Source organism: Prionailurus viverrinus, chromosome A3 (assembly GCF_022837055.1).
Source record: "Prionailurus viverrinus isolate Anna chromosome A3, UM_Priviv_1.0, whole genome shotgun sequence".
Classification (NCBI taxonomy): Eukaryota; Metazoa; Chordata; class Mammalia; order Carnivora; family Felidae; genus Prionailurus; species Prionailurus viverrinus.
In genome coordinates this window covers 109,279,958-109,305,836 of record NC_062563.1, presented here as the reverse complement: position 1 = coordinate 109,305,836, position 25,879 = coordinate 109,279,958, and the positions used below count along the sequence as shown (strand labels likewise).

The window sequence follows — 25,879 nt, the reverse complement described above, 5'->3', positions numbered from 1 at the left end:
TAGACACAGGCACGTGATTCTAATGTAACTGTAATGACTCTGGGCTCCAGATGACAGGACTCTCTACGTACCTTAGATGGCGAAGATTCCGCGGGGGCAGATTCTGGCCGTCTTCGTGGAGGAACAGGAGGGGGGACAGGCACTTCGTCAGTGCCCTTGGTTAAACTTATAGATGATACTGAAGCAGATCCTGTAGGATGTGAAATTTTTTTTAACAGTTCACAGGAATTTTATCTCATCTATTAATCCTGAAAAGGCTTAGTTGGAAACTGCTTATATTTATTAAAAGAAATGTACAGAATTATCAAAAGCAGTTCAACAAACCAATACATGGTAATATTTCCTTTATCAAAGCAAACTGCTATAAAAGCATGCAGAAATTTCTTAGCAGAATTTTCAGGGGAAAAAAAAGCTGCCTAAGATATTCTGTTATTTTGCTTTTTGAACAAAATAACATTCCCACTGTTAATTATTGGAAGTTTTTATTTGGGTATGATTCTCAGATTTCTGGGAGAAACCTTTGGAATGGTAATTTTGTTTAGCCTTTGTGATGGGCTCATTTTCTTTCCCTGACTGTATTAGTATAGAATCTCCCTGCCGTTAGGTGGTAGTCAGTCCTTGGGATTAGTTTCTGATCTGAACTGCTCTCCCCAGCGACTGTCTCAAAGGATGCCAGGAAGACTCTTGTGTCTGGGGGAGGGGTCTCTCCTCACTTTGCTTACATATAGGCTGGCTCTCCTTGGCAGAAAATCGGGTTCATCATACTCTAATCCAAACATCTTAATTGTGATGGAGCTATTTAAGATAAGTGAGGCAGCCCTGATAAAAACAGAAATTACACTAAATCTAGTGAACCGGATTTAAAAAGTTGATAAACTGGCACAAGACAGGTGAGTAAAGCTTCTAATCAGAACTCATCCTATAGACATTTATGATGACAAGGGCATAATCTAGGCATAAAATAATTACATTATGAAAGACAACATTCATGTAAGTTGTTAGTTTATGCACAGTATAAAAAAGATATGAAAAAATACATAAATGATCATCCAGAATTATACTTGGCAGGTTCTCATTTTCCTTTAAGCTTTTGTCAACTAAATGTTATAACAATATAGAACTTGAAGAGTACTTTGTGTACTGATGTTATTCAAATGAGAAACATTTTAATCACCTACCTTTTTTTCTTAAAAGACTATGTAATAAGTTAATTAGTTTATAACTAATGTCTTCCATTGGATACGTTTTGAAACCATTTGTATGAAGGACAGCAAAAACCATTAACCTATTAGCTTAAAATTTATGGACTAATTTGGTGAATTGTTAGTTGACTTTAAAAATAAAAGCAAATATCTGTAATGGCACTTTATTTCGCTTAACAGTGATGAATATTTAGGCCATATGATTTAAGTAGTTACAACTATAAGATAGTTCTTCTAAAGCCAAATTACGGTCATTTGCCTGCAGTCTGTGCCAAGGTCGTCAGGCTAAGTGTATCTTGTGACTCAGACGCTGCCCGTAGCCGCCAGCATTCCCATATGCGCATGCATGCTCTTGCTTTTTTTTTTTTTTTTTTAAGTTGAGCATTAAAATACTACTAAGAACTCTACAGTTGGGAAAGAGAAATGGTTAAATGTGGAAGTCACCCATATAATAATGTTGTTTTAAAAGAGAAAAGGGTTTTACGAAAAGCATGAAGAGTATATACGTTTAAGCAAATCATCTATGATCAAAAGGTAGCACAAGGGAAGGCCTCACTTCTAAGATGTTGCAAGCGGGGTACCAGTGCTGCCAGGCCCAAGAAGAGTTTTAGCAGGGAGGGGGGCACTTGGTTTAATTTCTGAAGCCAAAGCAAGAATTAGGAGTCTTAAACTAAATATACTAACTTGGGCCATGGGGCAGTGAAACTTGGACAAAGACGGTATCGCTGCCTGTGAAAGGAAACAAGAGAAGCAGATTTTTTTCTTTCGTTGATAAATTCAACTCATCTGCAAAAATTAATCCACGATAGAAATGTTATTTTTGTCATTCAAGTAAAGAAGGGTACAATAGTCTTTTTCGTAAAAGCTCATTACGTCTCAGTTTTGAGAAAAATAAAGAATTGAGTTAATATCATACTGGGAATGTTGAAGATTCCTTTTAGATTCACTACCTGATGCCATAATAATTCAACGAAAAGCATTCATGAGGAAACTAAAGTTTTCTCTATTAGTGGAAGACTTTTAAAATATGTATAAACTCAATTCAAACAAAGAATTCAGCTGGACATATAAAAATATGTCACTTACTAGAGATTATTTTGAAAACTCAACTGTGTGAAATAAGTAGTAAACAATGAATTTATGTTAGTAAATTGAAAAATAAAAGGGAATTTCTTACTAATATTATTATATACTTACGAAATTATTCTTAGAGCATGACAAAATAACTACAGCTTTGGATATTACAAAACAAGCTTGAAAGTGATATAGCCTTTTCCCTTCTATATTCTTGAACACTTCTTTAAAAAAAATCAATTAATATTTGGCACTTCGACACATTTTGTACAGGAAACTCACTGACAATTTTACAGTGCTTCATTTCAACAGATTATTAATTCATCTAAGAAAAAACCTGAAAACCATAAAAGTCAAAGCCCCAAGAGCAATAAAGGCGAAAAACAGACAAAAGGTTAAGTTATCTGTAGTGGTTCTAAATCAACATAGTTGTCTCTGTTACACTGCCTCATATTACCAACATACGGAAGAGATAATATCCACGAGACTAAAATAATTCCTGTAACACTAGACTCAGCTGATTTTTTAAAACTCAGGTTTGTCTCTCCCCCTGTCTCTCTTTCCACAATAGACAAGCACTCAATTTGGACCACTGTTTCTTTTAGCTTCTTTGGTGAGAACAAGAATAATTTTATGTTCCAGGTTCAGTTGGCAAGATTATTAATGTGATTGCTACTTCTATAGCTATGGGTTTATTTTCCATATACCCCAGTTTCTAACAATCTATCCCACTAATCTCCTTTCCTTATGTACTGATACTTATTTGGAGGCCACAGTTACCAAAGGTAGCAATCCAGCTAATTCTAATAAGTTATCTCTCAGAAGATTAATTTTTATACTTTGATATTAAATGAAGCAGTTGCTCTGTCAATGATTCACTCCACTGCTTATTAGGCATAACAGAGGTTAAGGGAATATTTACCTTTAGTGTTTACCTATTTATGTTTTTTCTACTTTTCTTGGAAAGGAAATAAATATGCCTCCTGGAGATAAGCCTCAAGAATATGGTAGTACACTTAGTATAATACGGGAATAAAATAAAAACACAAAGCTTATGATAGTTATAAACTGCAGACTTGTAAAAAGAATTATTATACCTATACATAAACACTTGTGCATACACAGACTTGGTTTTGGTCATATTTATATACATGTATGTCGCAGGCTTAGATTTGTATGTTTGGTAAATCAAGGGCACTTTTCTGATTTGTCATTTTAAATGGATTTCTTGGTCTCACTGCCTGGAAAATGCAAAAAAAAAAAAAAACCCTCTTTGAATTATACATGCTCTAATCAAGAAATATATACTAAAAATCCTTGTCAGTGAACAAATTTACTTATAATGAGTTAGGAGTGAAAACCCACTTAATTAAAAAAGTATTTGTTAAGTGCAAATCCCAAATGACAGCTCAGTGGTTCTCAGTCTCAAGCTTTTGGAGTGCCTGGGTGGCTTAGTCGGTTAAGTGTCCGACTTCGGCTCAGGTCATGATCTCACGGTTTGTGGGTTCAAGCCCTGCACTCGACTCTGTGCTGACAGCTCAGGGCCTGGAGCCTACTTTAGATTCTGTGTCTCCTCTCTCTGCCCCTCTTCCAGTCACACTCTTTCTCTCTCTCTCTCAAAAATAAACATTAAAAAAATTAAAAAATAAAAAAAAGAACCCGCTGGAAAGCTTTTAAAAATTACTGATTCCTAGTGCTAATACCAGCCTAATTCAAACAGGGGCTGGGCATATAGGTATTTTTTTTTAAGCTCCCCATGGGATCATACTGCACAGTCAGGATTGAAACCACTGTTCAAGATGCTTTCAATTTATAATGAGTCTTTCTTAAAATAGAAATAAGCATTTCCCTATAGACAAAAATTGTATCAATCATGAATAACTTCTTAAACTCACAAAAGCCTGTTTTGCAAATTCATTTGAGATCAGAAACTAAGCACCTACAAGAATCTTCTATGAAGAAAAGCCTTGCATTCCAGCTTCAAGCTTGGACTACCATCTTTTCTTGTCAAAGCTTCTGCTGCAGAGGGACACAGCTAAGCTCATCCATCTGCAGCACACAGACCAGGTGGGGCCTCTGGCTCCCTTTTCTGACCAGGCCGTCTTTACACAGGGAGGTCCCTAGAGCATCTCATCCTCTCCACCTTGTTAGAGCAGCAGAGACAAAGCAAGCGAGCTGGGTGGTCTCTCCCTGGTCAGGGCCACTGTCATCATCACCTCAAAGGTAGAGCTGGCCAGGGCAGCGTGTGGGGCAGGGCTCTGAATGTGAGGGTGTATGTGGGTGCAACTAAGAGGATGGCCAGGTTCCTCACCACAAAGCTTGATGTGACCATTCTTGCCCATTCTGTGGTCATCGTTTGTGTAAACTCCTACAGCATTATGTCTTCACCACTCATTTAGCACTTTGCTTTGCTAAGCCCTTACGTATCTTCTCTAGTTAAGCTTGCAATCTTACTGAGAGTGAAAAATAAACACAGTACGAAGAGAGAATTGCAGCATTTAACTGTGATTTTCTTTGAACCATGATTATTTTTCCTTTCTCAGTAAGATTTATAAACTTTACCAGAGAAAATGTGATGTAGGAGTACTGGGCAAGGAGTGAGGTATGCAACAGATACTGGCTGAAAAATTAAGTATGGTTTTTGTTTGTTTGTTTGTTTGTTTTTAAATGTTTATTTTTGAGAGAGAGAGAGGGAGACAGAGTATGAGTGGGGGAGGGGCAGAGACACACACACACACACACACACACACACACACACACACACACAGAATCCGAAGCAGGCTCCAGGCTCTGAGCTGTCAGCACAGAGCCCGACGTGGAGCTTGAACCACAAACCGTGAGATCATGCATGACCTGAGCCGAAGTTGGACGCTCAACCGACTGAGCCACCCAGGTGCCCCAAGTATGGTTTTAAAGTAAATCATTCTGAAAGACAAAACTATATGAAGCAAAACAGTACTATTATAACTGATCAAAAATTCTGGTCAAACTGCCTTTTGAAAAACTTAGGCAACGGAACTTTCTGCTGTTCTGTTGAGTGGCAGGTGTTCAGATGACATAAGAATGTAGGCACGGCAGCTCTTTCCTGCCAGGCCCTGAGGAAGGGGGAGTTCACGCTGTGGTGGCAACACAGTGGGCAAGGCGGTGGCCCCCATGGTACCAGCAGATCTGTTAAGCAGAAGTTGAGGTCAACAGCAGATGAGGATCTTTACTACACACAGGCCACGTAAGTTTTAAGTAAGCGACTAACTGAACATACAGATGGTTTTAGACTTGGCTAGGTTTTTTCATTTCAAAGTCAGTTATTTTCAGTTTCTACCAAGAGCAAAAGGAATAGTAGTAGGTGTTTTCTTTATCACAAAGAAAGTGAAATTGAGAAAACCCCCAAAGCTAAGACTACAAAGCCCAACTCCTGGAACAGTGGTTTCTCCACTTGTCCAGTATTTAATCCTGTTCCACCGCCACATACGGCAGAGCACAGCTCCAGACCGCTGCATTCCAAGACGACCCCTTCTTCCCCTTTTGACTAGTTATCGTAAAGATTCAGCACTAGTAGGGAACTAGTAGGGAACTAGCAGGTAACTTATCTCCCGTTTCCCCACCTCTTCCATTTGTAGCTACTTTTTAAACTAAGAGAAGTAGAATTTGCAGTTGATAGCTTTCACAGGACTTCAATAATTTACTTATTTGGGAATCCTTATAATACAGACTAGCTCTCTGCTTCAAGAAAAAAAAAACCTGCAAACAGTTACGTGGGCAGAAGAAATAATGATTTTAGGTGGGGTATACTGCAAAAAATGCTGGTTTCATTACTTAGCTTTAGAGGATTGGGGAGAATAGGTGGGATTTTCTTAACCTGGTATTTATTTGAACTTATCAGAAATATATGTATATAACGTGACTCCATAACCCCCAGGAGCAAAATAAAGCCAAGATGTAGTAATTCTCCAAACAAACACACTTTAGGGTGGTCAACAGACAAGACAAACTTCTGGGTAACTACAAATGTATGTATAACACAGGAATAAATAAATAGGATTCTGGACCAAATCTCAAAATAATATACCTTCAAAGAATAATTTTAAGTCGATTTTTGTTAAAAAGTTAGATCCTCTGATTCCTAACTCCTAGGTCACCCACCTCTCGACCTCCTCCCCACAATAATGACACGCTGTCCCTCAGGACTGGATTTTGTGCTGCCAGATACTGGGGTTGAACTTGGTCTGTACACTGAGCTGACAGCCAATGGGAAAAGCATGTGCAAGTGGCTGTGAGAGGGTTAAAGGTGATGGGATTCAAGTTTGGATTTAATACTGAACAAATGGAAAAAGGCTGTTTGTTCTTAGAGCTTTAAAACTGCACGTGGAATTGGTTAGAAAGTCAGTGGAAGCAGGGTGACCCATGTATAAAACGTAGTCTCTTCAAAGGGCTAGAGCTGAGCATTACAGTTTGGTAGCCACCAGCCATGTGTGGATTAAACATGTGAATGTGGCTGGTCTGAATTGAGGTGTGCTGTAAAGTGTAAAATGCATATGGGATTTTGATGGTTTAGAACAAAAAAGAGAATGTAAAATATCTCAATAACTTTTCATACTGAGTTCATGCTGAAATGACATTCTGCATACACTGAGTTAAATAAAATACATTAATCAAATTAATTTCACCTAATTCTTTTTGCTTTTTAAAATGGGGCTGTAGAACATTTGAAGTACATACATGGCTCATATTACATTTCTATTAGACGACACTGGTCTAGAAATAAGAAAGGGGTGAGCAACAGTGTGCAGTCTGGGAGATCTGTCCGGCTGGGCTGGAAAGCACAGGCAGTGGATTAGCGGGCACCACATACTGTCCGCCAGACGGTGCAGACTAAGGAAGAGTTTGAACTTGATTCTTGCTGCAAAATCTGAAACTACAGAGTTTGGTGGAACCGGAATGATGTACTGAGTAGTATGCGGAGATAATAATTTTGGAGGCAGCATTTAAAGCGTCGGACTGACAATTCTTGCAGATTTCAGGAGTTATCTTTGTTTTCTCTGGATATGAGGGATGCCATTTTAAATTCACCAACTGAAAGCAAATACTCGAATACCAATTTTCAAGCTTAAATTACTAATTTTTATCACCAGTCCTTTCAGTAAAGTATAATAAATTTAAAGAGAGCAATTCCAACAGGTTTTTTAAAAAAATTATAAGTTGCTGGAGTTCAGAATTTGCTTTATATTTTTGTAATAATATCTTTTGGAATGGTATTTGTGTACAAATTTACAAAAAATAAAAAAGTTATACAGATTCTTTATTACTGCTAGCACACAGAATACTAACAACTACTTTTAAGCACTTAAAATTTTAGCACCTACTTGAGTGAAAAGGGCTCGAATGATCAGAGTCAAATACGCTGCAAACATCTGTGGTACTAGAAGCACCCGAAGCAGGAGGAGGTGTTAACGGTGTTCTTGGAGAGTTTGGTGCAGATGCTGTACTTTCTGTCTCACTTTCGGGGATCCTACTGTAACTAATTTTCCTTGGCTCCTGCTGCAGAGGTGTGGGATGTCTCATGGTACCTGGTCTTGGGTTTGATGGACGAACACCAGGAGATTTTAGGGGATAGCTGTATTTTTTTGGCTGTAAACGTAACAAAAGAAACACAATATTTAAAACACCATAACAGAAAGGAAGGTTTTTCTATATATGCCTGGTAAAACTCAACTAATTCTAGGAAAACCATAAACCATTAGTAAAGAAGTTGTATAATGATTAAAACTAAAGTGTCCAAGTTAAAATATTAACGTCCCATTTCCATAAAGCCTTGGCTATCTAAAATATTAGGCAATGGATTTCTTTAAATAGCTGAGTCTTAGTCCTAAAAATGCCAGAGTATTTGTTATCTTAGTATTTTTGAATGGAAGTCTTTCTAAGATATATTGTAGATTTCTCTAGCTTTTTAAATAGACCCTGTTGAACGAATTTAACCTTGCTGGAGAAGCCAGGATCATTATTATGAATTATGATACCTTACTATGCTGTAATACTGTGATGCTGGAATCATTTGAGCTATTTACAAATGCATTAAATTGCTGGAGTTTTCATCCGTGTGTGTATATGTTTAGGTTTCTGAAATTTTCTTACAGAGTGCTATTAGCGAGCCTCTTTGGAGCAAGACTCTATAGCTATTTCCAATTTTCTGTTTTTAGTCCATCTTTTGAGAAACTGGTTTAGGCCTTGAGAAATTTTCTTGTGAGGTCATTGCATAAGCTTTAGTTCACAGATACTTTGAAATTTATCTTGGTTACGTAGGAAGCCATTTATATTTACTTATTGATTTTTTTACTTTCTTATGAACAAGAGAGATTATGTTCAGATCAGTGAGGTGATGATACTAAACATAAAGTTGGCCAGGCACTGGTAAGTAAAGAAAACAATGGAAACTTTATTTCCCCCACAAAAGTATCTTTAACCAAACTTGTTATTATTATGGCTAATGATTCATAGTTAAAAGTTTTCATAAGTCATTACTTTAGAAAAGTCATAAATACATGTTTATTATAAAAGGATTGGTATAAATTAACCAAATTTTTGCCCTTAAAGTAAATCTTGGATAACATTTTTGTTTAAAAAAAAAATGATTGGGGTGCCTGGGTGGCTCAGTCGGTTAAGTGGCCAACTTCAGCTCAGGTCACGATCTCATGGGTCACGGGTTCAAGCCCCACATTGGGCTCTGTGCTGACACCTCAGAGTCTGGAGCCTGCTTCGGATTCTGTGTCTCCCTGTCTCTCTGCCCCTCTCCCACTTGTGCTCCCTCCTTCCCCCTCTCTCTCAAAAATAAATAAACATTAAAAATATTTTTTAAACAAAAAACAAAACTTATTTATTTGCCCAATTTCTTCGTCTACCAGGATTTATTCAGATTAATATTACTGCTCACTTATATGCAGCCAAATGGAATATTCCTGAGCGTATTTATTAAGCATTTATTCGTTACTTTTATCCATCACCTGTGCACTTCATCCCCGAATGCCCTTATGGAAAACTAATCTGTGCAACACATATGGTGTTAATGACATCACCAGATATCGATAACTGCAAAAGATATACAAACATGAAAGAAATATGAATATATGTATGCTTACAAATCTTGGGAGAGGCTTAGGGTTTCGCGGTTCTATTTCTAAGGATTTGTTGAAAAGATAATCTGTAAATTCTTTTTCCATGCTATTTCCCATTGGATTCAAATTTTCAAAGAACCTCTAAATGCAAAGAAATAAAGTTATTAATATTAAATATTTTAAATGCAGTCTGACATTCACAAAAATAACTGCAGAAAACATTTAACAAAATGTTAACTTTGAGTTATTTTTAGTTTTATTTTCCTTTATCTCTTCTCTGAAATAAACCTGTCTTTCATCAGCCGGTTTATAAACTTAATTAGAAAGATGTATCCTCAAATAATTCAACTTACTTTGATATCTGATTCTACTCGTAAACAATAAGGCTGATTTTGGTACTGCTGGATCTCTCCTGTTATTTCTGCTACTTTCCTCCTTTTGCTAAAGTTTATAAGCTCTTTTCCATGCCTTTTTAGGACCTCAGGGTTGCCTTCTTCTGTTTTCAAGATATTAGTTAGATAAATTCCTAGAAGATACAATGAAATTATTTCAAGGATGACAAAGGAACCAGCTAGTTTTTTTGTCAGTAACTGTAGGCATAGATACAATCAATATGTACGTGTACAATAAGGTATGTACAATGTACCATCTCAATCACCATAACCAAAGATTTAAGGCACAGATTTCCATTCTATGAGAAACAACTAGCTAACTAAATATTAAGAGAAACATTTTTGTAAGTATCAAATTATTCTGTGACACTTAAGTTTTATAAATACCCAAGAAAAAGGGGACCAAGTTTAACGAAATTTAAGAGTTTTATCAGGAGGACTCCCCAATTTTCCGTACCTCCAAAACCACATGGTATTTGACATAAGTCACCATTCTGTTAAAGGAATTTTAAGAATAACCCATCACTTAATAACACGTATTTCTGGCCAAAGAGGAAAATGTTAAATTCAGAGGAACATACTTTCTGCTTATTCAAAGGTTGCTAAGGATTTGTAATTCGGAGGCAGTACCGCTTGGATAGGCTTGCTCATGGGAGTGTGGAAGGCTCTGCAAGCCTAGCAAACACAGCACTGCATAGAATTTATTTCTATTCTGATCTTCAGCACTTTTAGATTTAGTGGCAATGTCGAAAATGAGCTCCAGTTTCCCCATCACTGCAGGCTGTGCGCTGGGTGAGGAGGAGAAGGAACCAGGTAACAGGCGTTCTCATTCTGTACACAGCCCTGTGGTTCCAGGAGCACCTGAGTTCCTTCCTGTTCTAGCATAAAGGTTCTGGAGCCAACTCTGCTGCACTCTACTTGTGTGGTCTTGTGCAAGTTGCTTAACTTCTCTCTGCCTTGGTTTTCTCATCTGTAAAATGAGGATAGCAGGGTTGTTGTGAGAAATAAGTGAGTAAATGTATGTACAGGCTTAGAACAAGGTCTGACTAAAGTAAATGCTTAATTAGCTACGGTTGTGGTTGTTGATGCTATTGTTGCTATTCTTGGCCTGGTCTCTTAGGCTTCTGCGTCTTCCCCTAAAGTACTTTCCACTAAAGAAAAGGGAATGTATGAGTACCTGAGTTCATTCACTCAGTACACAAGGACTGAGTCTCCGCTGTATGCCCAGCACTGTCTTAGTACCGCAGATGAAGAGATGAACAAGACACACAGTCCCTGATCTCAAGGAGTTCAAAGCTTCGAACGTGGGCTACAGTACAATTTGGTCAGTACTGCATTAGAGTAATGCATAAGATGCTGTGAGGCCGCCGAGGATGTGTGCCTAACTCTGCCTTGGACTGGTGTGAATAGAAAAAGCATCACAGATGAAGTGATGCCTAAAAAGTCTCTAACAATGAGCGAAGTCAAATGAGCAGAGTAAGCTGGAAGGGGATTCTAGGCAAAGCATCTATGTGTTAGAAGGCGCTGGTTTGCGACGAAGCTCAGAAGGCATACTCAGAGACAGTACGTTGGTTAGTACGGCCAGACCACAGGGCTTTGGTGTATGGGCTCAGAAAGGGTGCAGGCTGCAAGGACAGACGCGGGCAAGGCATCAGTGGTTCTGGTCCTCCGTCACTGCAGGTTGTGCACAGGATGAGGAGAGGAACGAACAAAGTAACAGACGCTTAGGTTCTAATCCTAGTCAAGTGGGTCCAAAGGCTTTTGTGGTAGAGGCCTACTTTCAACTACTTGAATATTTGCCCTCATTCTTGTAAAGATAAATGACTCAAACTCAGTGAATAAGTCAGCAATAATGAAATATGATAGACATCCATGCCTGTTTGGTTCTAAAAAGTATCCAGTTTTTAAGTGTCTTAGTTGGCTATTTCCTAGCACCTAGGCTACTCTTGATTGTACATTCATGAGTCAAATTTACGATGTGTTCTAAAATGCTCAGGCTTTTTATTTTCCACATCTGCCTGTCACTTGGCTCTTTTACTTGCAGCCAGTTATATTCTCCACTACGCTAAGTTGCGTGATGCACTTAGCTCAATGTTCAGTCTGACAAACGTGCCCGTACAGTACACATATTTAAGGGCAGCTGGAATCAACTTTTCATTACTGGTCACACATTGAATGCCCAGCTATGAAGAGTTTGTGGATAGCGGTACCTGGATTGGATCATGAAGAGGCTTTTTTAAAGAGCTTAATTTGTATTCAATAGTTAGGACATTATTAGCATCTTTGCATTCTAGAAGGATTACTCTGGCTGGACTATGAAGCTAAATGGGTTAGAAGGAGTTAAGATGGGAAGCAGGATGATCAGTTAGCAGGATGAACGTAGCCCTGTTGAGATGATGGGGGCTATCTTAGGGTCCACAGGGATAGAGTGGAATGCACACGTATTTAAGGGGTAGACTCCACAACAACTGATTAACTGTTTTGGGCAGAGGGTGGGGGCTGAGAAAGAAGATTCTCAGCTTTGTGCCTGAGGGACTGAATGGGTGGTGGTGTAATGACTGCCACTGGGAAGATGGAGGGCACTAAGTTATGGGATGTTGTGTGTGTTGAAAGTATACTTGAATGAAGTTGTGAAAATGCTTATAAGTAGCATTTTAAAAGAGCTCAGGATAAAATGTGGAAATTATCTTGTGACATATAATGGCTAATTAAAAGAAGAATAAGTGACCAAAGAGAGGGTGTCCAAATTTTGTTGATCATACACTTCCATCAGTAACAAATGTTTAAACATGGATCCTCTCTCCCTCCCCCCTTCTCTCTCTCTCTATATATATGTATATATGTGTGTGTATATATATACATATATATGTGTGTATATATATGTGTGTGTATATATACATATATATAAATTTTTGAATAAAAAATTTAGTATAAGTATATACAAAGACCTGAATATTATATACTGTTAAAGCTTAATTTTTTTCAATAGATCATTTTACATACCCTGCTCTGGTGACAGCTGTCTGGGGAGAGCAAAAGCAAAGCATTATGACGTAAATAATGAAGAGGGATGAGGTTTCATGTTTTTGCTAATGCTTTTCCCAGCCTTTCCAGGAAAAAGTGGCTCCTCAGGGTTCTAGGTTCCCGTAGCACTTTGTTCATCTCCAACCTACACATTTCTACGATGCAGCATTACATTTACTGCATATGGTACTGTAATTTATCCTTCTGCTCTTTCAAGAGAGCTTATTGAGGGAAGACTCTGTTTTGTCTCTTGATTCATTACACCTAGCCCTGGGCCTGGAACACAGAGACATTCAGCAATGCTTCTGAATGAATAAAAAGAAGCACATTATTTCAGAATAGAAGAGAAAGCATTTGAAGAATAGATCAGGATGCAAGAAACATACAGTCAGTTCTAAAATGGCAGGAAATAAGAGTGGAGATGAAGCGGATTGACAAGAAACAGGAGGAGGATGCAAAACTAGAGCTGTGTGAAAGGAAAGAGCAAAGCCAATGCTACAGGCTTGGATGTTTGAGAAGAGAGGTGAGGCTTGGTTGAAAGAAGAATCTACATCCTTTTACCTTAGAGGAAATGTTAGTTTGCCTGTATATGTCCACTTTACCTACGAGTAGAACATTTTATTATATGGAGAAAAATTGGGATGTGGACCCATAGTCTGGGGTAGCCTTGGAAGAAGTTGCCTGACTTTTATTCTGTAAATGGTGTGGTACCAGCAAAAGACCCGAATGAGAATTCTGGTAAGATGACAGAGGAAGTAAAAGAATCAGATACTACCACTGGTCCTCCCATAGAGAGGGGAAAAAAAAAAATCCAAAAAACCAGTGTCCAGCATTAAGGATAAGAATCTGGAAGGAGTTTCTCCAAACCACCATACAGAAGAGATAGAATTAAGAAGGATCAATAAAATAACATCTGGCTCTATTCTCGGGTCAGAACCATTATAGGCTGTGTGGCTAATCCCGTGAACTGAAAACCTGGGAACAGCAAAAACCTTCCTAGAGCAGAACAGACCAGGGACAGCTGAGAGGCCCTCCCTTAGAAGAGAAGAGGCTCAACAGGCAGGAAAACAGGCAGAAAAGGGTAAAGAGCTGGCAGGTGCGCTGTCCGTTCCTATCAAACTGCCTGCATGTTTGTGTCCAGTCACCAGATCACATGGCCAAGCTTAAAACACAGAATCATACTCTGTGATTTCAGACCTGAGACTTCTTTTCTTCTTGTAACAACATGTTATGAAGATCAGTTATGGTACGTCATACATTTGGGAGGGAGAGTACTTTAAAGGGTTCAGTCTGTGGGAACAAATGCTCACCGATCAGGGTGATGGGGTCGCAGGGGCCAAACAGTGAGTCGGGCGAACGGGCCCTGAAATTTCTTTTTACCTCTTTGTACCAGAAGCAGTAGGATATCACAAGTAGTGTGACTGTAAGTTCAGTGAACACACTGAAGGACTATGTATTTTTCACTTTTTCTAAGCACCTGACATAGTCCCTGATACTTCACAGGTACTCAAGAAATACTTGTTGACTGACTGAATGAAATGAACATCAGGCCTACCCAGGTCCCTTGTATGAACTGGCACCATACTCACCATGCTTAAAATACATAGACTTTAAATGCATCTGGCTCCTGATTCTCTTTTTGTAAATTATTTTTGAATTGTTTCTTTACTCCTTATCAAAATTGTCTTTACACTCTCTCCTCTATGAGCTGTGGAAGGTCTGTGCATCTTCTGTAGTGCCCAGATAGGTGTATCATTTCTAACTTATAAGATCTTATGTAGGATACATTCCACTTTTAAAATTAAATCTGACTGAATCTGTACTTTTATAATTAAAAAGAAAATGTTTTACCATAAAGAGAAAATAAAATAGTTTTATCAAGAATGTAGGGGGCAAAAAGTTCTCAGGAAGACAATAAATTAGTAATGATAAAAGGTAATACATGATATAAAAAACAAAATCAGATGGGGCACCGGGTGGCTCGGTCGGTCAAGTGTCCAACTTTTGCTCAGGTCATGATCTCGTGGTTCGTGAGTTCAAACCCCATGTTGGGCTCTGTGCTGACAGCTCAGAGCCTGGAGCCTGCTTCAGATTCTGTGTCTCCCTCTCTCTCTGCCCCCCACCACTCACACTCTGTCTCTCTCAAAAATAAACAAACATTAAAAAAAATTAAAAAAAAAAACAACAAAATCAGAGAGTAATTAAGTTTAAGATTTTATCTTTTTGAAGTAAGCAAAGTAAAACAAGTAAAAACAAACGGGAAAAACATATTGCAAATAGGAACAATTTTAAAAAATAATGCTTTTGAGGCTATAACTGAATACTAGTATTTTAAAAATAATGAAATTAGACAATTGTGTATCAGAAAATAGAAATAGAAAAAAAACTAAGGAACAAATGAAAACGTTACTAAAGAATTACATCCTACAAAAGATTCCAGGCCCAGATGGGTTTTTCTATTGGAATATTTCAAAGTTTAAAGGCTAGATCATTTCATGATATTCCAGAATAGAGTAAGATGGAAAGCTACTTAACTCATGTTACAAGGCAAATACAACTATAATAACAAAAGCTGATAAATATAGCACAAAAAGAAAAAAAATCACAGATCAATCTCGTTTATGTAGGTGGATACAAAAACCCTAAATAAAAAGATAATGAATAGAATTCATTTGTGCATTTAAAAGATCAAACTACCATGAATAAATAAGTTTTAATATCAGCAAATAGGAAAGTTTGGTATTAGTAAATCTGTAATTTTAATTTGCTAAACAAAAAAAAAAACCATCTTTCTCTCACTAAGATGGCAACTATAAAAGTAAATGTATTCTGCTAACAAAAACACAGAAGATACAGAAGATAACTATGAAAAGAAACTTTAACATAACAAAAAGCATCTAATCGAGCAAAGAGCAGAATCACCCTTATTCCCGCTGCAACGGAGATGAAAACAGAGATACTTATTTTTGTCATTATTGTTTAATCTTTGTGTGAGAAGGTATGACCAATGCTGTAACGCATAGCACAGAAATAAGACGAAAGGAAGAGACATAATCAAATATTTAGAAAATCCAAGGAAATAAAAACTTCTCAGAATCAGTCAGCTAAGCGTCCGACTTCAGCTCAGGTCACGATCTCCCGGTTCGTGAGTTTGAGCCCCACATCGGGCTCTGTGCTGACAGCTCAGAGCCTGGAGCCTGCTCCGGATTCTGTCTCCCCCTCTCACTCAGCCCCTTCCCTGCTCGCATTGTCTCTCCCTCTCTCAAAGATAAGTAAACATTAAAAAAAAATTCTTAGAATTAAGCGTAATTGACTATTAAAAAATGAAGATCATTCACAACCAAAAGTATCTATCATCAGTGTTCTTTCCTAATTAATTGATAGGCTGTTCCAACTGTATTTTGGGGAATTACACCCTCTCCCATTATAAAGTGCATTTGGAAAAATATAGAGACAAAACTGGTAAAGAAAATACTGAAGCAGCATTGACGAACCAACTTTATCATATATGAAAACACTATAAAGCAAGGTTTCTCCGCCTTGGCATTATTGACCTTTTGGAATGGATAATTCTTTTGTCGTCAGGGGGCTGTCCAGTGCACTGTAGGATGTTAGCAACATTCCTGCCCCTGCCCTCTATCCCATAGAAGCCTCTAGCACCTCCCAATTAGAATAATAATGAATGTCTCTGGACATTGCTAAGGGTTCGGGGTGGCTGGGGGGGGGGGGGGGGGGGGGGGCGGCAAAAATTACCCCTGGTTGAGAATAACAGATTGTAAAGTGCCAGTCATTAAAACTGGGGAACTAATAGAATAAGTTAATGGGAAAAAATATTTATTAAAGGAGGTACCATATATAAATGGGGTAAAGAAAATTATTCAGTATACTCAGGTCAACAAGTAAACAATTTAGTGGAGAAATAAATTTGACGATTTCATATGATATCTAAAAGAGACTTTGATTAAATAGACTTAAATATGATGTTTAGAAGTCACATTATTAAGCTAGAAGAAAATATGATTGAAATATTAAATTGTTAGACTGGAAGAGCTTTCTAAGGCCAGAAACAAGAGCAATCATAATGGGGAAGATGGGCAGATTACAGAATTTTAAAATATGGTATATCAAAGAATAAAAATAAAAAAGCAGATTGGTAAAATATCTAGCTCAAGAAATTCCCAGCTAGATATAAAGTATCTAGATAGATTGGTTATCTAGCTCAAGGAAATATTTTCAAATATAGATAAAAGGTATAAATTGATCACATTTAGGAAAACAAAAAAGCTGGAAACTATGTATCTAGTCATAGAGTAATAAATAAACTGTCATACCAACTTTAGAGACTATTATGTAGCCATTTTAAATGATATTATGAAGACTGATAAAACACAACAATAAGTTTAAGATATGGTAAGTTAAAGTAAATAATGTGTACATGTCATATACTCATGACTATATACAATGTGCATGGCAAAAAGATGAGAAATAAATACAAAAGTGGTTGGTTATAAAGCTCGAACAAAAACAGGCTTTTGTGATAACTGTATGATGTTAATTGAAAGAATATCAGGACAGTATAACTTAAAGCTATATGGAAAATATATAGCTATAGATGAGAAAATGGCTAGAAGGAAATATACCACTTACTAAAAAACCTAAACCATAATATGTATAATAGGCATGATATTTGTAAGCATTCAGAGGAAGAATCATCAGAGCATATATACAAACAGGAAAAAAAAAAAAAAAAAGAAACCAGTTGTGAAAGAGATATTGAAGATATGAAATATAGGAAATAAATGATGGAATAAGATAGAAGAACCTGTATGAAGGGTGAAGATTTGGATGGTACATGTTTCAGCTTTAAAAGGAAGGAAAGGGCACTTCCTTCCTCTGGTGAGAAGGGAAAGAAAAAATGGCAGGTAAAATTTTGATGTATAGAAGGTGTGGGTTCAAGAATGCATGCAGTATGATTTTTAGCTATGTGAAACTGTTTACAAGAAACATGATTATAAATATAAATGACCAAGGCCAAACCTCTTCTGTAGAATGTATGGTTTATCAAAATTCAACAAAAAAAGATTTCTATGAATATAAAGCACAAAGAAACATTAAATGATATCAAACAGCTGCCCCAGATGGAAATAAAAAATGGAATGTATATGTTGGGTGTGATCTTAAAAAGTCCTAATAAAGAGAGTAAAATTCTAAGGTGACTCAGGTGCTAGGTATTTATTAAATAAGTATTTTCTGCTGCTATATTACACATATGTATATTCAGTCATTTAATGAAATAAGTATCTTGTTTTATCCAGAAACACAAAAAAATTCAAGAAATGCTTACCAAAGAAAGGCACACACGGTGGATTAATAGACCTGAGTTTTGCCAAATATTTCTTATAGTGATCTTCGCTTAATTCATGAGCTTCTTCTAAAATTTTCTTTTGGCGACTTGGTATTTGCTACAGTAAAAAAAAAAAAAAAAAAAAAAAATTTAGAGAGTGTGAGTTTATAAAAGGAAGCATAGGTTTTGCCCCAAAATGCCAGGCTAAGAATAAAGCCCAAACACAACGGTATCAGTTTGATTCTAAGAATAACCACATCAAGACACTATCTTCATGGACCCCAGAACAAATTGCAAGAGTGTGGTGTGTGAGTGAAATCTAGTTTATCTTGCCATCCCTTATACAATTACAAGAGTATCTGATTTTATGTTATACATAAATTAAGTGCTGAAAGGTTTTTCTTCTTGTCACCTAGGCTAGGGCCCGTGAAAGCATTTTAACGAGAATTCCTAATTTTAAAAGTGCAACCAGTTCAATACAAATACAAATATAGTGGAATTGAGACAATTCCAGCTTTTAAACTGTCACTGAAAACACAGATGAGGCGCTTAACAATTAAAGACCATGATTCTTAAAATCCTGATTCTTCATTTACAAAATGACTAGACGAACCTACCTCAAATGTGTGGTCTAGTCTGTAAACAGGTGATGAGTTCATAGCACTGACAACCTCAAGGACACCATTGAAATTGTTCAGCTCTTGAAAGACTTGTAGAATCTCAATTATTCGACTCACCACAGCTACTCTTTCTTCTAAGTTTTCAGTTTCTACAATACATCTGGGAATCAAAGACAAAAAAATGAATTAAATAATCTATAGTTTCCCCAACAAAGATATGCTTTAAGGAATTTAGTAAATAAAATAATGTGTGTGTGTGGGGGTGCGGTTATCAAGTAACCCTGGAGGATCTATATTCAGAACGACAGGTAAAGAGCAGGAGACTGGATCGTGAGGCGGTGCTCCAGTCAGGCAAGGTGCTCTTCACTGGTTTTCACATGAACACAGCCACCAGTCAATCATTTTCCTGCTGTATTAGAATTAACTGGTGAGACTAACATCTTGTTGACCGTCTGCTGGTCTTCGGGATGTGGGTGTGTCCTAGGGGAATTTATTCTGGAACTCAAGAATTCTGTGTCTCCTATTCTTCACCTAATTTCAAGATTTTGGTGATCATGTTTTCTTTCTTTGAAATAATTAGCTACATTTCTAGGAATGGCTCTTCAGAAAAACATTGTGATGTTAAAAAGTCAATGAAAGTATTTTACCATAATTAAGAATAAAATTTTTTTAATTACTAAGAAAGAGAAAAAAAATCAAAGGCACTTTACATTTAAATACCAAGAATCTTTGGAAGGTATACAGCTAATATACCAATAAATAGCTAAAAGAAAGCATACTCGGTTCAAAAAGAGAAAATTCCTCAGTGAGCATTTACTCTCTAATATTAGAGAGAATCTTAAATTTACTAACCACCAGTAAAGAAAAAGGCATTTTAAACTTGGTTTTTAATAATGTAATATAAAATAATGTATAATCTAAGAAAAACAATACACAAAAGAGAAAATAAATATAAATCAATATTAAACATTTTTAAAATTGTAAAGGTGAAAATTACATTATTCTCTGATGAGGATAACCTGACACTAAGAAAAAAACTGTTGCAAAACTATCAAAATAAACATAAAATCAAATTTGCTATCAAATTAAACATAACATGTTTACATGTTTAAAGCATTAGCTAGATCTCTACAAATACATCATATACTGGCTAACTAGTTAGCTGGACATTAAAAAGGGTATAATACAAGTATAATATATTTACATCTTGTATTTGACTACTTCAGTTGACATTACCTAGGTATACAAATTGTCATCACCTGTGGAGTTTCTGTAACAACCAGGTAAGTCTGGGGTGATTTATCCATAGGTGACTCCAATTCTAATATACGTCCATGGCTAAGAGCCACCGTGGCAAACGGACAAGAATCTCTCACACTGAAAAGGCAGAAGTTGGAACCCCTGTGTACTGCTGGTGGGGGGAATGCAAATGATACAGCCACTATGGAAAACTGTATGGAGGTTCCTCAAAGATTAAAAGTAGAGCTATTGTATGATTGATCCACCAATCCCACTTTTGGTTGTTTATTCAAAAGCAGGGTCTCAAGGAGATATTAGCACTCCATGTTCGTTGCAGTGTTTTTTCACAATAGCCAAGATGTGGAAACCACCCAAATGCCCATCTATGGATGAATGGATAAAGAAAATGTGGTACATACACACAATGGAGTATTACTCAGCTTTAAAAAAGAAGAAAAGCCTGCAATATGTGACAACACTGATGAACACTGAAGACATTATTCTAAGTGAAATAAGCCAGTCACAGAAGGATGAATACTGCATGATTCTACACATATGAGGTATCTAAAATAGTCACAATTATAGAAGCATAGAATGGTGATCGCCAGGAGTCAGGGAGAGGGGAAAATAGGGAGTTACCAATTAGCATGTATAAAAGTTCAGTTATGCAAGATGAATAAATTCTAGAGATCTGCTATACATTATGCCTATAAATTAATAATTTATATAACTAAAATTCTGTATTGCACAGTGGAAAAAATCTGTTAAAAGGGTACCTCTCATGTTAAATGTTCTTACAGTAATTTAAAGAAAAAGGAAAAAGTGCAGGAAATGGCCTTTTCAGTCATCTATTAAAAAACAGGACAGAAATAAAAATGGTCTATTTTATCAGTTATGTTTCTCCTTTACAGACACAAATTTTAATTATTATGATAGAAAAGGTCTTCTGCATATTTAAGTGGAATTATTTAATTTGATAATGAAGAAATCAGGAAGCAACATTTAGAGGGCAAATGGTAAAGTTTTACTGTTTACAGGCTAAGAAATAATAACATAAGTGACTTGGAATGCTTATTTCTCTTTAGGAATTGCTTTTAAGTCTTTATCCACATTGTAGCATAGGTTCTAGTCATTCCCTATGTCACTGGCCTCCTGTTCTGATAATTCCAATAGGAACCTCATATCACCCTTATAAAATATAGTCATAGTCATAGTGTTTTTACTCAAAAAAATATGGCTGACATATATAATGCCAATCTGTGGCCCCAACTATAAAATTGCATTGAGATTCTAGATTGCTGACATGACCGTATAAGCAGGTCTGCTTACCCACTCCTCAGTGAAACTAGTGAAGAGTATATATATGAAGAAAAACATAATCATGATTAATATCATCTTCCCCAACATTTAAAGTCTCTGGAAATGGCTCTAAGAGCAAATGGCAAATAAAGTAACATCTATTTGGGAAAACTACAGAAATTCAGTAAGAGAGGCAAGAGTTTACGGCTTTTGAATGAAGCCCGCTCCCTCCTTCCTCCCAGAGGACCCCAGGCAGTGGAGGGAAGAGTCTACTCCAGACAGCTGCAGCTGAGAATGCAGGCCTCCCTGTCCACCTAGCTCCCAGCTGGAGGGCTTTCTTCTCTGGAGGAACAGGACTTCAGCATTTCCAGTCCCCAGCTGGCGGTGGCTGAGGCTAAATCTCTGGTGAGTGTAGCTGGGAAGTGGGGACTCCCTTCTGCCTAACTCCTGCATGGAACACAGGCTCTCACCTGAATGTGGCACACTGAGAATGCTGGGAAGACAGCCTCTCCCTGGTTCCCGAGGCAGTGGTTCCATGCCAGGAGAGGTGAGTAAAGAGGACCTCACACACCACCTCCAACCAGGCACTCAGCTCCTAGAGCAGGAATGTTTCAGGGAAATTTGCCACCAGCACAAGAGTGCAGGCTCAAACAGCTCCTACTCTCGTCATTTGCAACAAACCGTTGGAGAAGTTTAAACCTAAAGGTGCTTTCAAGAACAGTGAAGGGGGTGCCTGGGTGGCTCAGTCCATTGAGCGTCTGACTTTGGCTCAGGTCATGATCTCAATGGTTGATGAGTTTGAGCCACAGGGGGCTTACTTCTCTCAGCACGGAGCCTGCTCCAGATCCTTTGAGTGTCTCTCTCTGTCTCTTTCTCTCTGCCCCTACCCCACTTGTGCGCGCGCATGCGCGCGCTCTCTCTCTCTCAACACACACACACACACACACACACACACACACACACACACACACCAGTGAAGGTTGTGGTGCAGGGCAATGGTAAGATTCTTGGATCTAACAATTGTTGGTTGACTAGTCTGCAGGAGAGAACCAGGGAATAAGAGCTGGGACGAGCCTTCCAAGGGTCAGAACAAATATCAGAAACCTAAGAAACCACTCCTTAAAAGGAGTCACAATTTGGTTGGATTAGTTTGCAGAGCAATTTATACCACTAGGGAAATTGCTGAAAACAATAGAGCAACCAGCTGGCAATTAGCAGAGTTTAACAGCTGGATGTGGTCAGGACAGGAGTGAAAGAAAGCACTACCTCTCCTGCTGCCTTCTTGGAGTGACCGTGGACATACCCAAAACAGTACCTCTCAGAAGAGGAACGTCTCAGCTTAACATCTAAGTGTGGAGGGAGCTGGAGGATAGGCTTGTTGAGAAGAATCCAGCTAGTCACTAAAGGAACAAGCTCTGGGCGGTGGGGAGTCAGAGGGGCAGGACCCACAAGTTGCTACAACAGCAAGTGTCCAACAAAGAATTACCAGGCATGCAAAGAAACAAGAAAGTACAGTAGTGTCCCCTCATCTGCTGTTTTGTTTTCCCCAGTTTCAGTTACCCAGCAGTCAACTATGGTACCACAGATAGCTTCCTTTTGAGGTGTCGTAAGGTCATTTAGAAGCATACCGCTAATGTCATAGTGCCTAAAGCGTTCACCTCACTTCATCTCATCATGTAGGCATTGTATCATCTCACATCATCACAAGAAGGGTGAATACAGTGCAGTAAGATATTTTGAGAGAGAGACCACATTCACATACCTTTGTTACAGTATACTGGCATAACTGTTCTGTTATTGTTAGTAATGAACAATTAAAAAACAGTATAAGGGGTTTGGTACTATCTGTGGTTTCAGGCCACCACTGAGGGTCCTCTGTGGATAAGGGGGGACTATTGTATGATCCGTTCATCGGGGGAATAAAAGCAGGGAACAATCATTGCCTGTGAGAGGGACCAGATGTCAGGTTTAACAGAAAATGATTTCAAAGTAGCCATTATGAATGTGTTCACAGAACTAAAGGAAAGAAGGCATGATTTAACAAGTAAAGAAAGATATAATGACAATGTGCAGAAGAAAGTATCATAAAAGACACAGCAATAACAACTGGCAACTCAAACTGAAAAATACGATAGTTTAAAATAAATTTACTAAAGGGGCTCAATTTTTGAACCACCAGAAGAAAAAATTAATTAACTTGGAGACAGAGCTGTTGTTCAAAAGCAAAGGCAAAATAAAGACTTTCCCAGGTGAACAGAAACGGAGAGAATGTGTTGCTAGCAAACCCACCGTATGAGAGATAGTAATGGAAGTTCTTCAGGCTGAAAGCAAAGAACCCCAGATGCTAACACCAGTCCACGAAAACAAAGAGCGGTGGTAAAAGTAATTATGTGATTATAGGAGACAGGATAAATGCCTGTTTTTTTCTCATTGCTTCTCTTAACTGATTTAAAAAGCAACTGTATAAAATAATGTGAACGTAACGTATTGTTGGGCCTGTAAGATATACATATAGAATAAATTGCCAATAACCAGACAAAGGAGGTGGGGAAGAGCAAAGCTGTAATGGGCTAAGAAAATAACAAAGGGGAAAGCAATAATTGCTACATGTATTGTTAGATTTGCATCATTAATTATATGTAATATGTATGACAGTAGTGCCAGAAAAAAGGAAGACAGGGAACAGAGCTATACAGGAGGAACATTTCTATCACTGGGATTAAGCTAGTAGAAATCTGAAGTGGATTCTGATAAGCTGTCTATGGTAAACCTTAAAGCATTCACTAAAAAACCCCCCAAAAGATATAATGAAAAAAATCATTAATGAAATAAAAGTGCTACATTAGGAAAGTATTCACTCAGTGCAAAATAAAGGAGGGACAGAGAACAAAAAAAGGACGCAAGACATATAAAAATAGAATTGCATTTAAAATCATAATAGCCGACTGCTCCGAAATGCGAGAGTGTCAGTAACACTTACTTCTCAAACCACAGAGTGAGGTTAGTGGTGTGCCGGATCATTTTTAGGAGATTAGGAGAATTAATTTCTTTGTCTTCTTTTGTCCACACGCTTCCAACTAATTCTGATGGCTGTACAGCTCTGAAATCATCAAGACATAATTCTCCATGATCCTTTTCCCTGTAGCATACTGTTTTACTAAGTAAATGAGATAAATAAAACTAAACTCCCATATAAATCTTTTGTTTTTACACCAATAGAAAGGCTTATGAAAACAACATATCACAACTAATTATAATTATGTGTATTTTTCTATAGATTAAAAAAATATTTTTATGCATATATTTGTGTACTTTTATTATTGCTTTATAGTAGCATTTTGCTTTGGGCAACATTGAGATTTTTTCATAACATCTTTCCTAGCACTTAACAAAGATTATTTAACAAATTAGGGTGACAATGTAATCGGGGATTGTTCTTTTAAATAATGATACCTGTTATAATAATCAGTTCAATGAGGATATAGTAATCACTGTAATTCAGAAATCTTTTTTTTCTTCTAAAGGAGGGAGGGAAACCCTACCACCTTTTGGTAAATAAAGGGAAATAAAATAGATTCTAATACTGGTTTTTGGGAATAGTGATGATCTTTGGGGTGGGAGATCTATAAATTTAGTTCCTTTTTTTTTTCATTTAGCTATTTCAAAAGTTTGCAATCCTAACTAGTCCCCATTTAAAACAAATAAACAAGCAAAAACGGACACTTTTTGAGACAGTAGTTACATCAATGTAGAAAAACTAAAAAAGGCTGTGACGGGCCATGACTTAAGTTTACAACTACAAGGGCAGTAGCTAACTTACTGAGCCCTTACTCTGTGCTGGGCTAAGCACTGTATGTTATATATTGACTGTTTTCAATCTCACAACAGCCCCAAGAATAGGTACCATTATTAGCTCCATTTTAACCTTGAGGAAGCTAAGGGACAAAGGGATAAAAGTTTCACGTGAAGGTTAAAGTTGCCCAAGCATACCCAGCCAGCGACTGGTAAAGTCACACACTGCACTCAGCTTTACCAGGTAGGAGTGAGAGAAGAGGTGGCCTTCTATACATCAGGCTTTATTACTACTCCCCTTCATATACTAGCTCACTTAGGTCTTATAACATTCCTATAAGGCAGAAAACAGTATTTCATTTAAAAAATCAACTCCTTGGAAATGATTTTTCAGCTTGAATGTCAAATTACATACCGATATAGATCTGATTCAAGTAAAGTGAGTTGTCGAGCAATTTCTATTGGGTGTAAGGTGAGCAGGTCAAAAGTCTCTATGTGCCCAGGCCTGCTTATATGCCACTCAACTGTGGGAGGTGAACTCTGAAATGTAATATTATGACCTGGTCCATTGTCTCTTGCAATTTTTTTCCTTTGGATTATTTTAGTGATGGATTCAACCCATTTTTTCATTGCTTTACCTGAAATACATTACATTTTAAATAACATTTAAATACGTTTTACTCAATATTTTATTCTTTTAAAATATTTTAAAATCATACAAGTGATAGTTGAATATATATTTGCTATTACAAGGTTCAAATGATCAAAATAAAAAAAAAAATGGAAG

General features: G+C 37.3%; 1 protein-coding gene across 2 annotated transcripts in view; it reads right to left on the bottom strand.

The window, feature by feature from the left end:
• SOS1 (SOS Ras/Rac guanine nucleotide exchange factor 1) overlaps positions 1–25,879 on the bottom strand; it is a 147,985-nt gene that overhangs the window by 2,004 nt on the left and 120,102 nt on the right. Inside the window, exons 14-22 of one of the 2 annotated variants that reach the window (XM_047851999.1) lie at positions 25,508–25,730; positions 24,281–24,400; positions 18,760–18,922; positions 18,143–18,260; positions 9,736–9,908; positions 9,407–9,523; positions 7,637–7,901; positions 1,887–1,931; positions 72–190 (exon numbers count right to left, since the gene is read on the bottom strand). In XM_047851999.1, coding sequence (XP_047707955.1) covers positions 72–190; positions 1,887–1,931; positions 7,637–7,901; positions 9,407–9,523; positions 9,736–9,908; positions 18,143–18,260; positions 18,760–18,922; positions 24,281–24,400; positions 25,508–25,730 — 1,343 coding nt within the window. The remainder of the gene's footprint in view (positions 1–71; positions 191–1,886; positions 1,932–7,636; positions 7,902–9,406; positions 9,524–9,735; positions 9,909–18,142; positions 18,261–18,759; positions 18,923–24,280; positions 24,401–25,507; positions 25,731–25,879) is intronic. The other variant, XM_047852000.1, reaches the window with a different exon arrangement.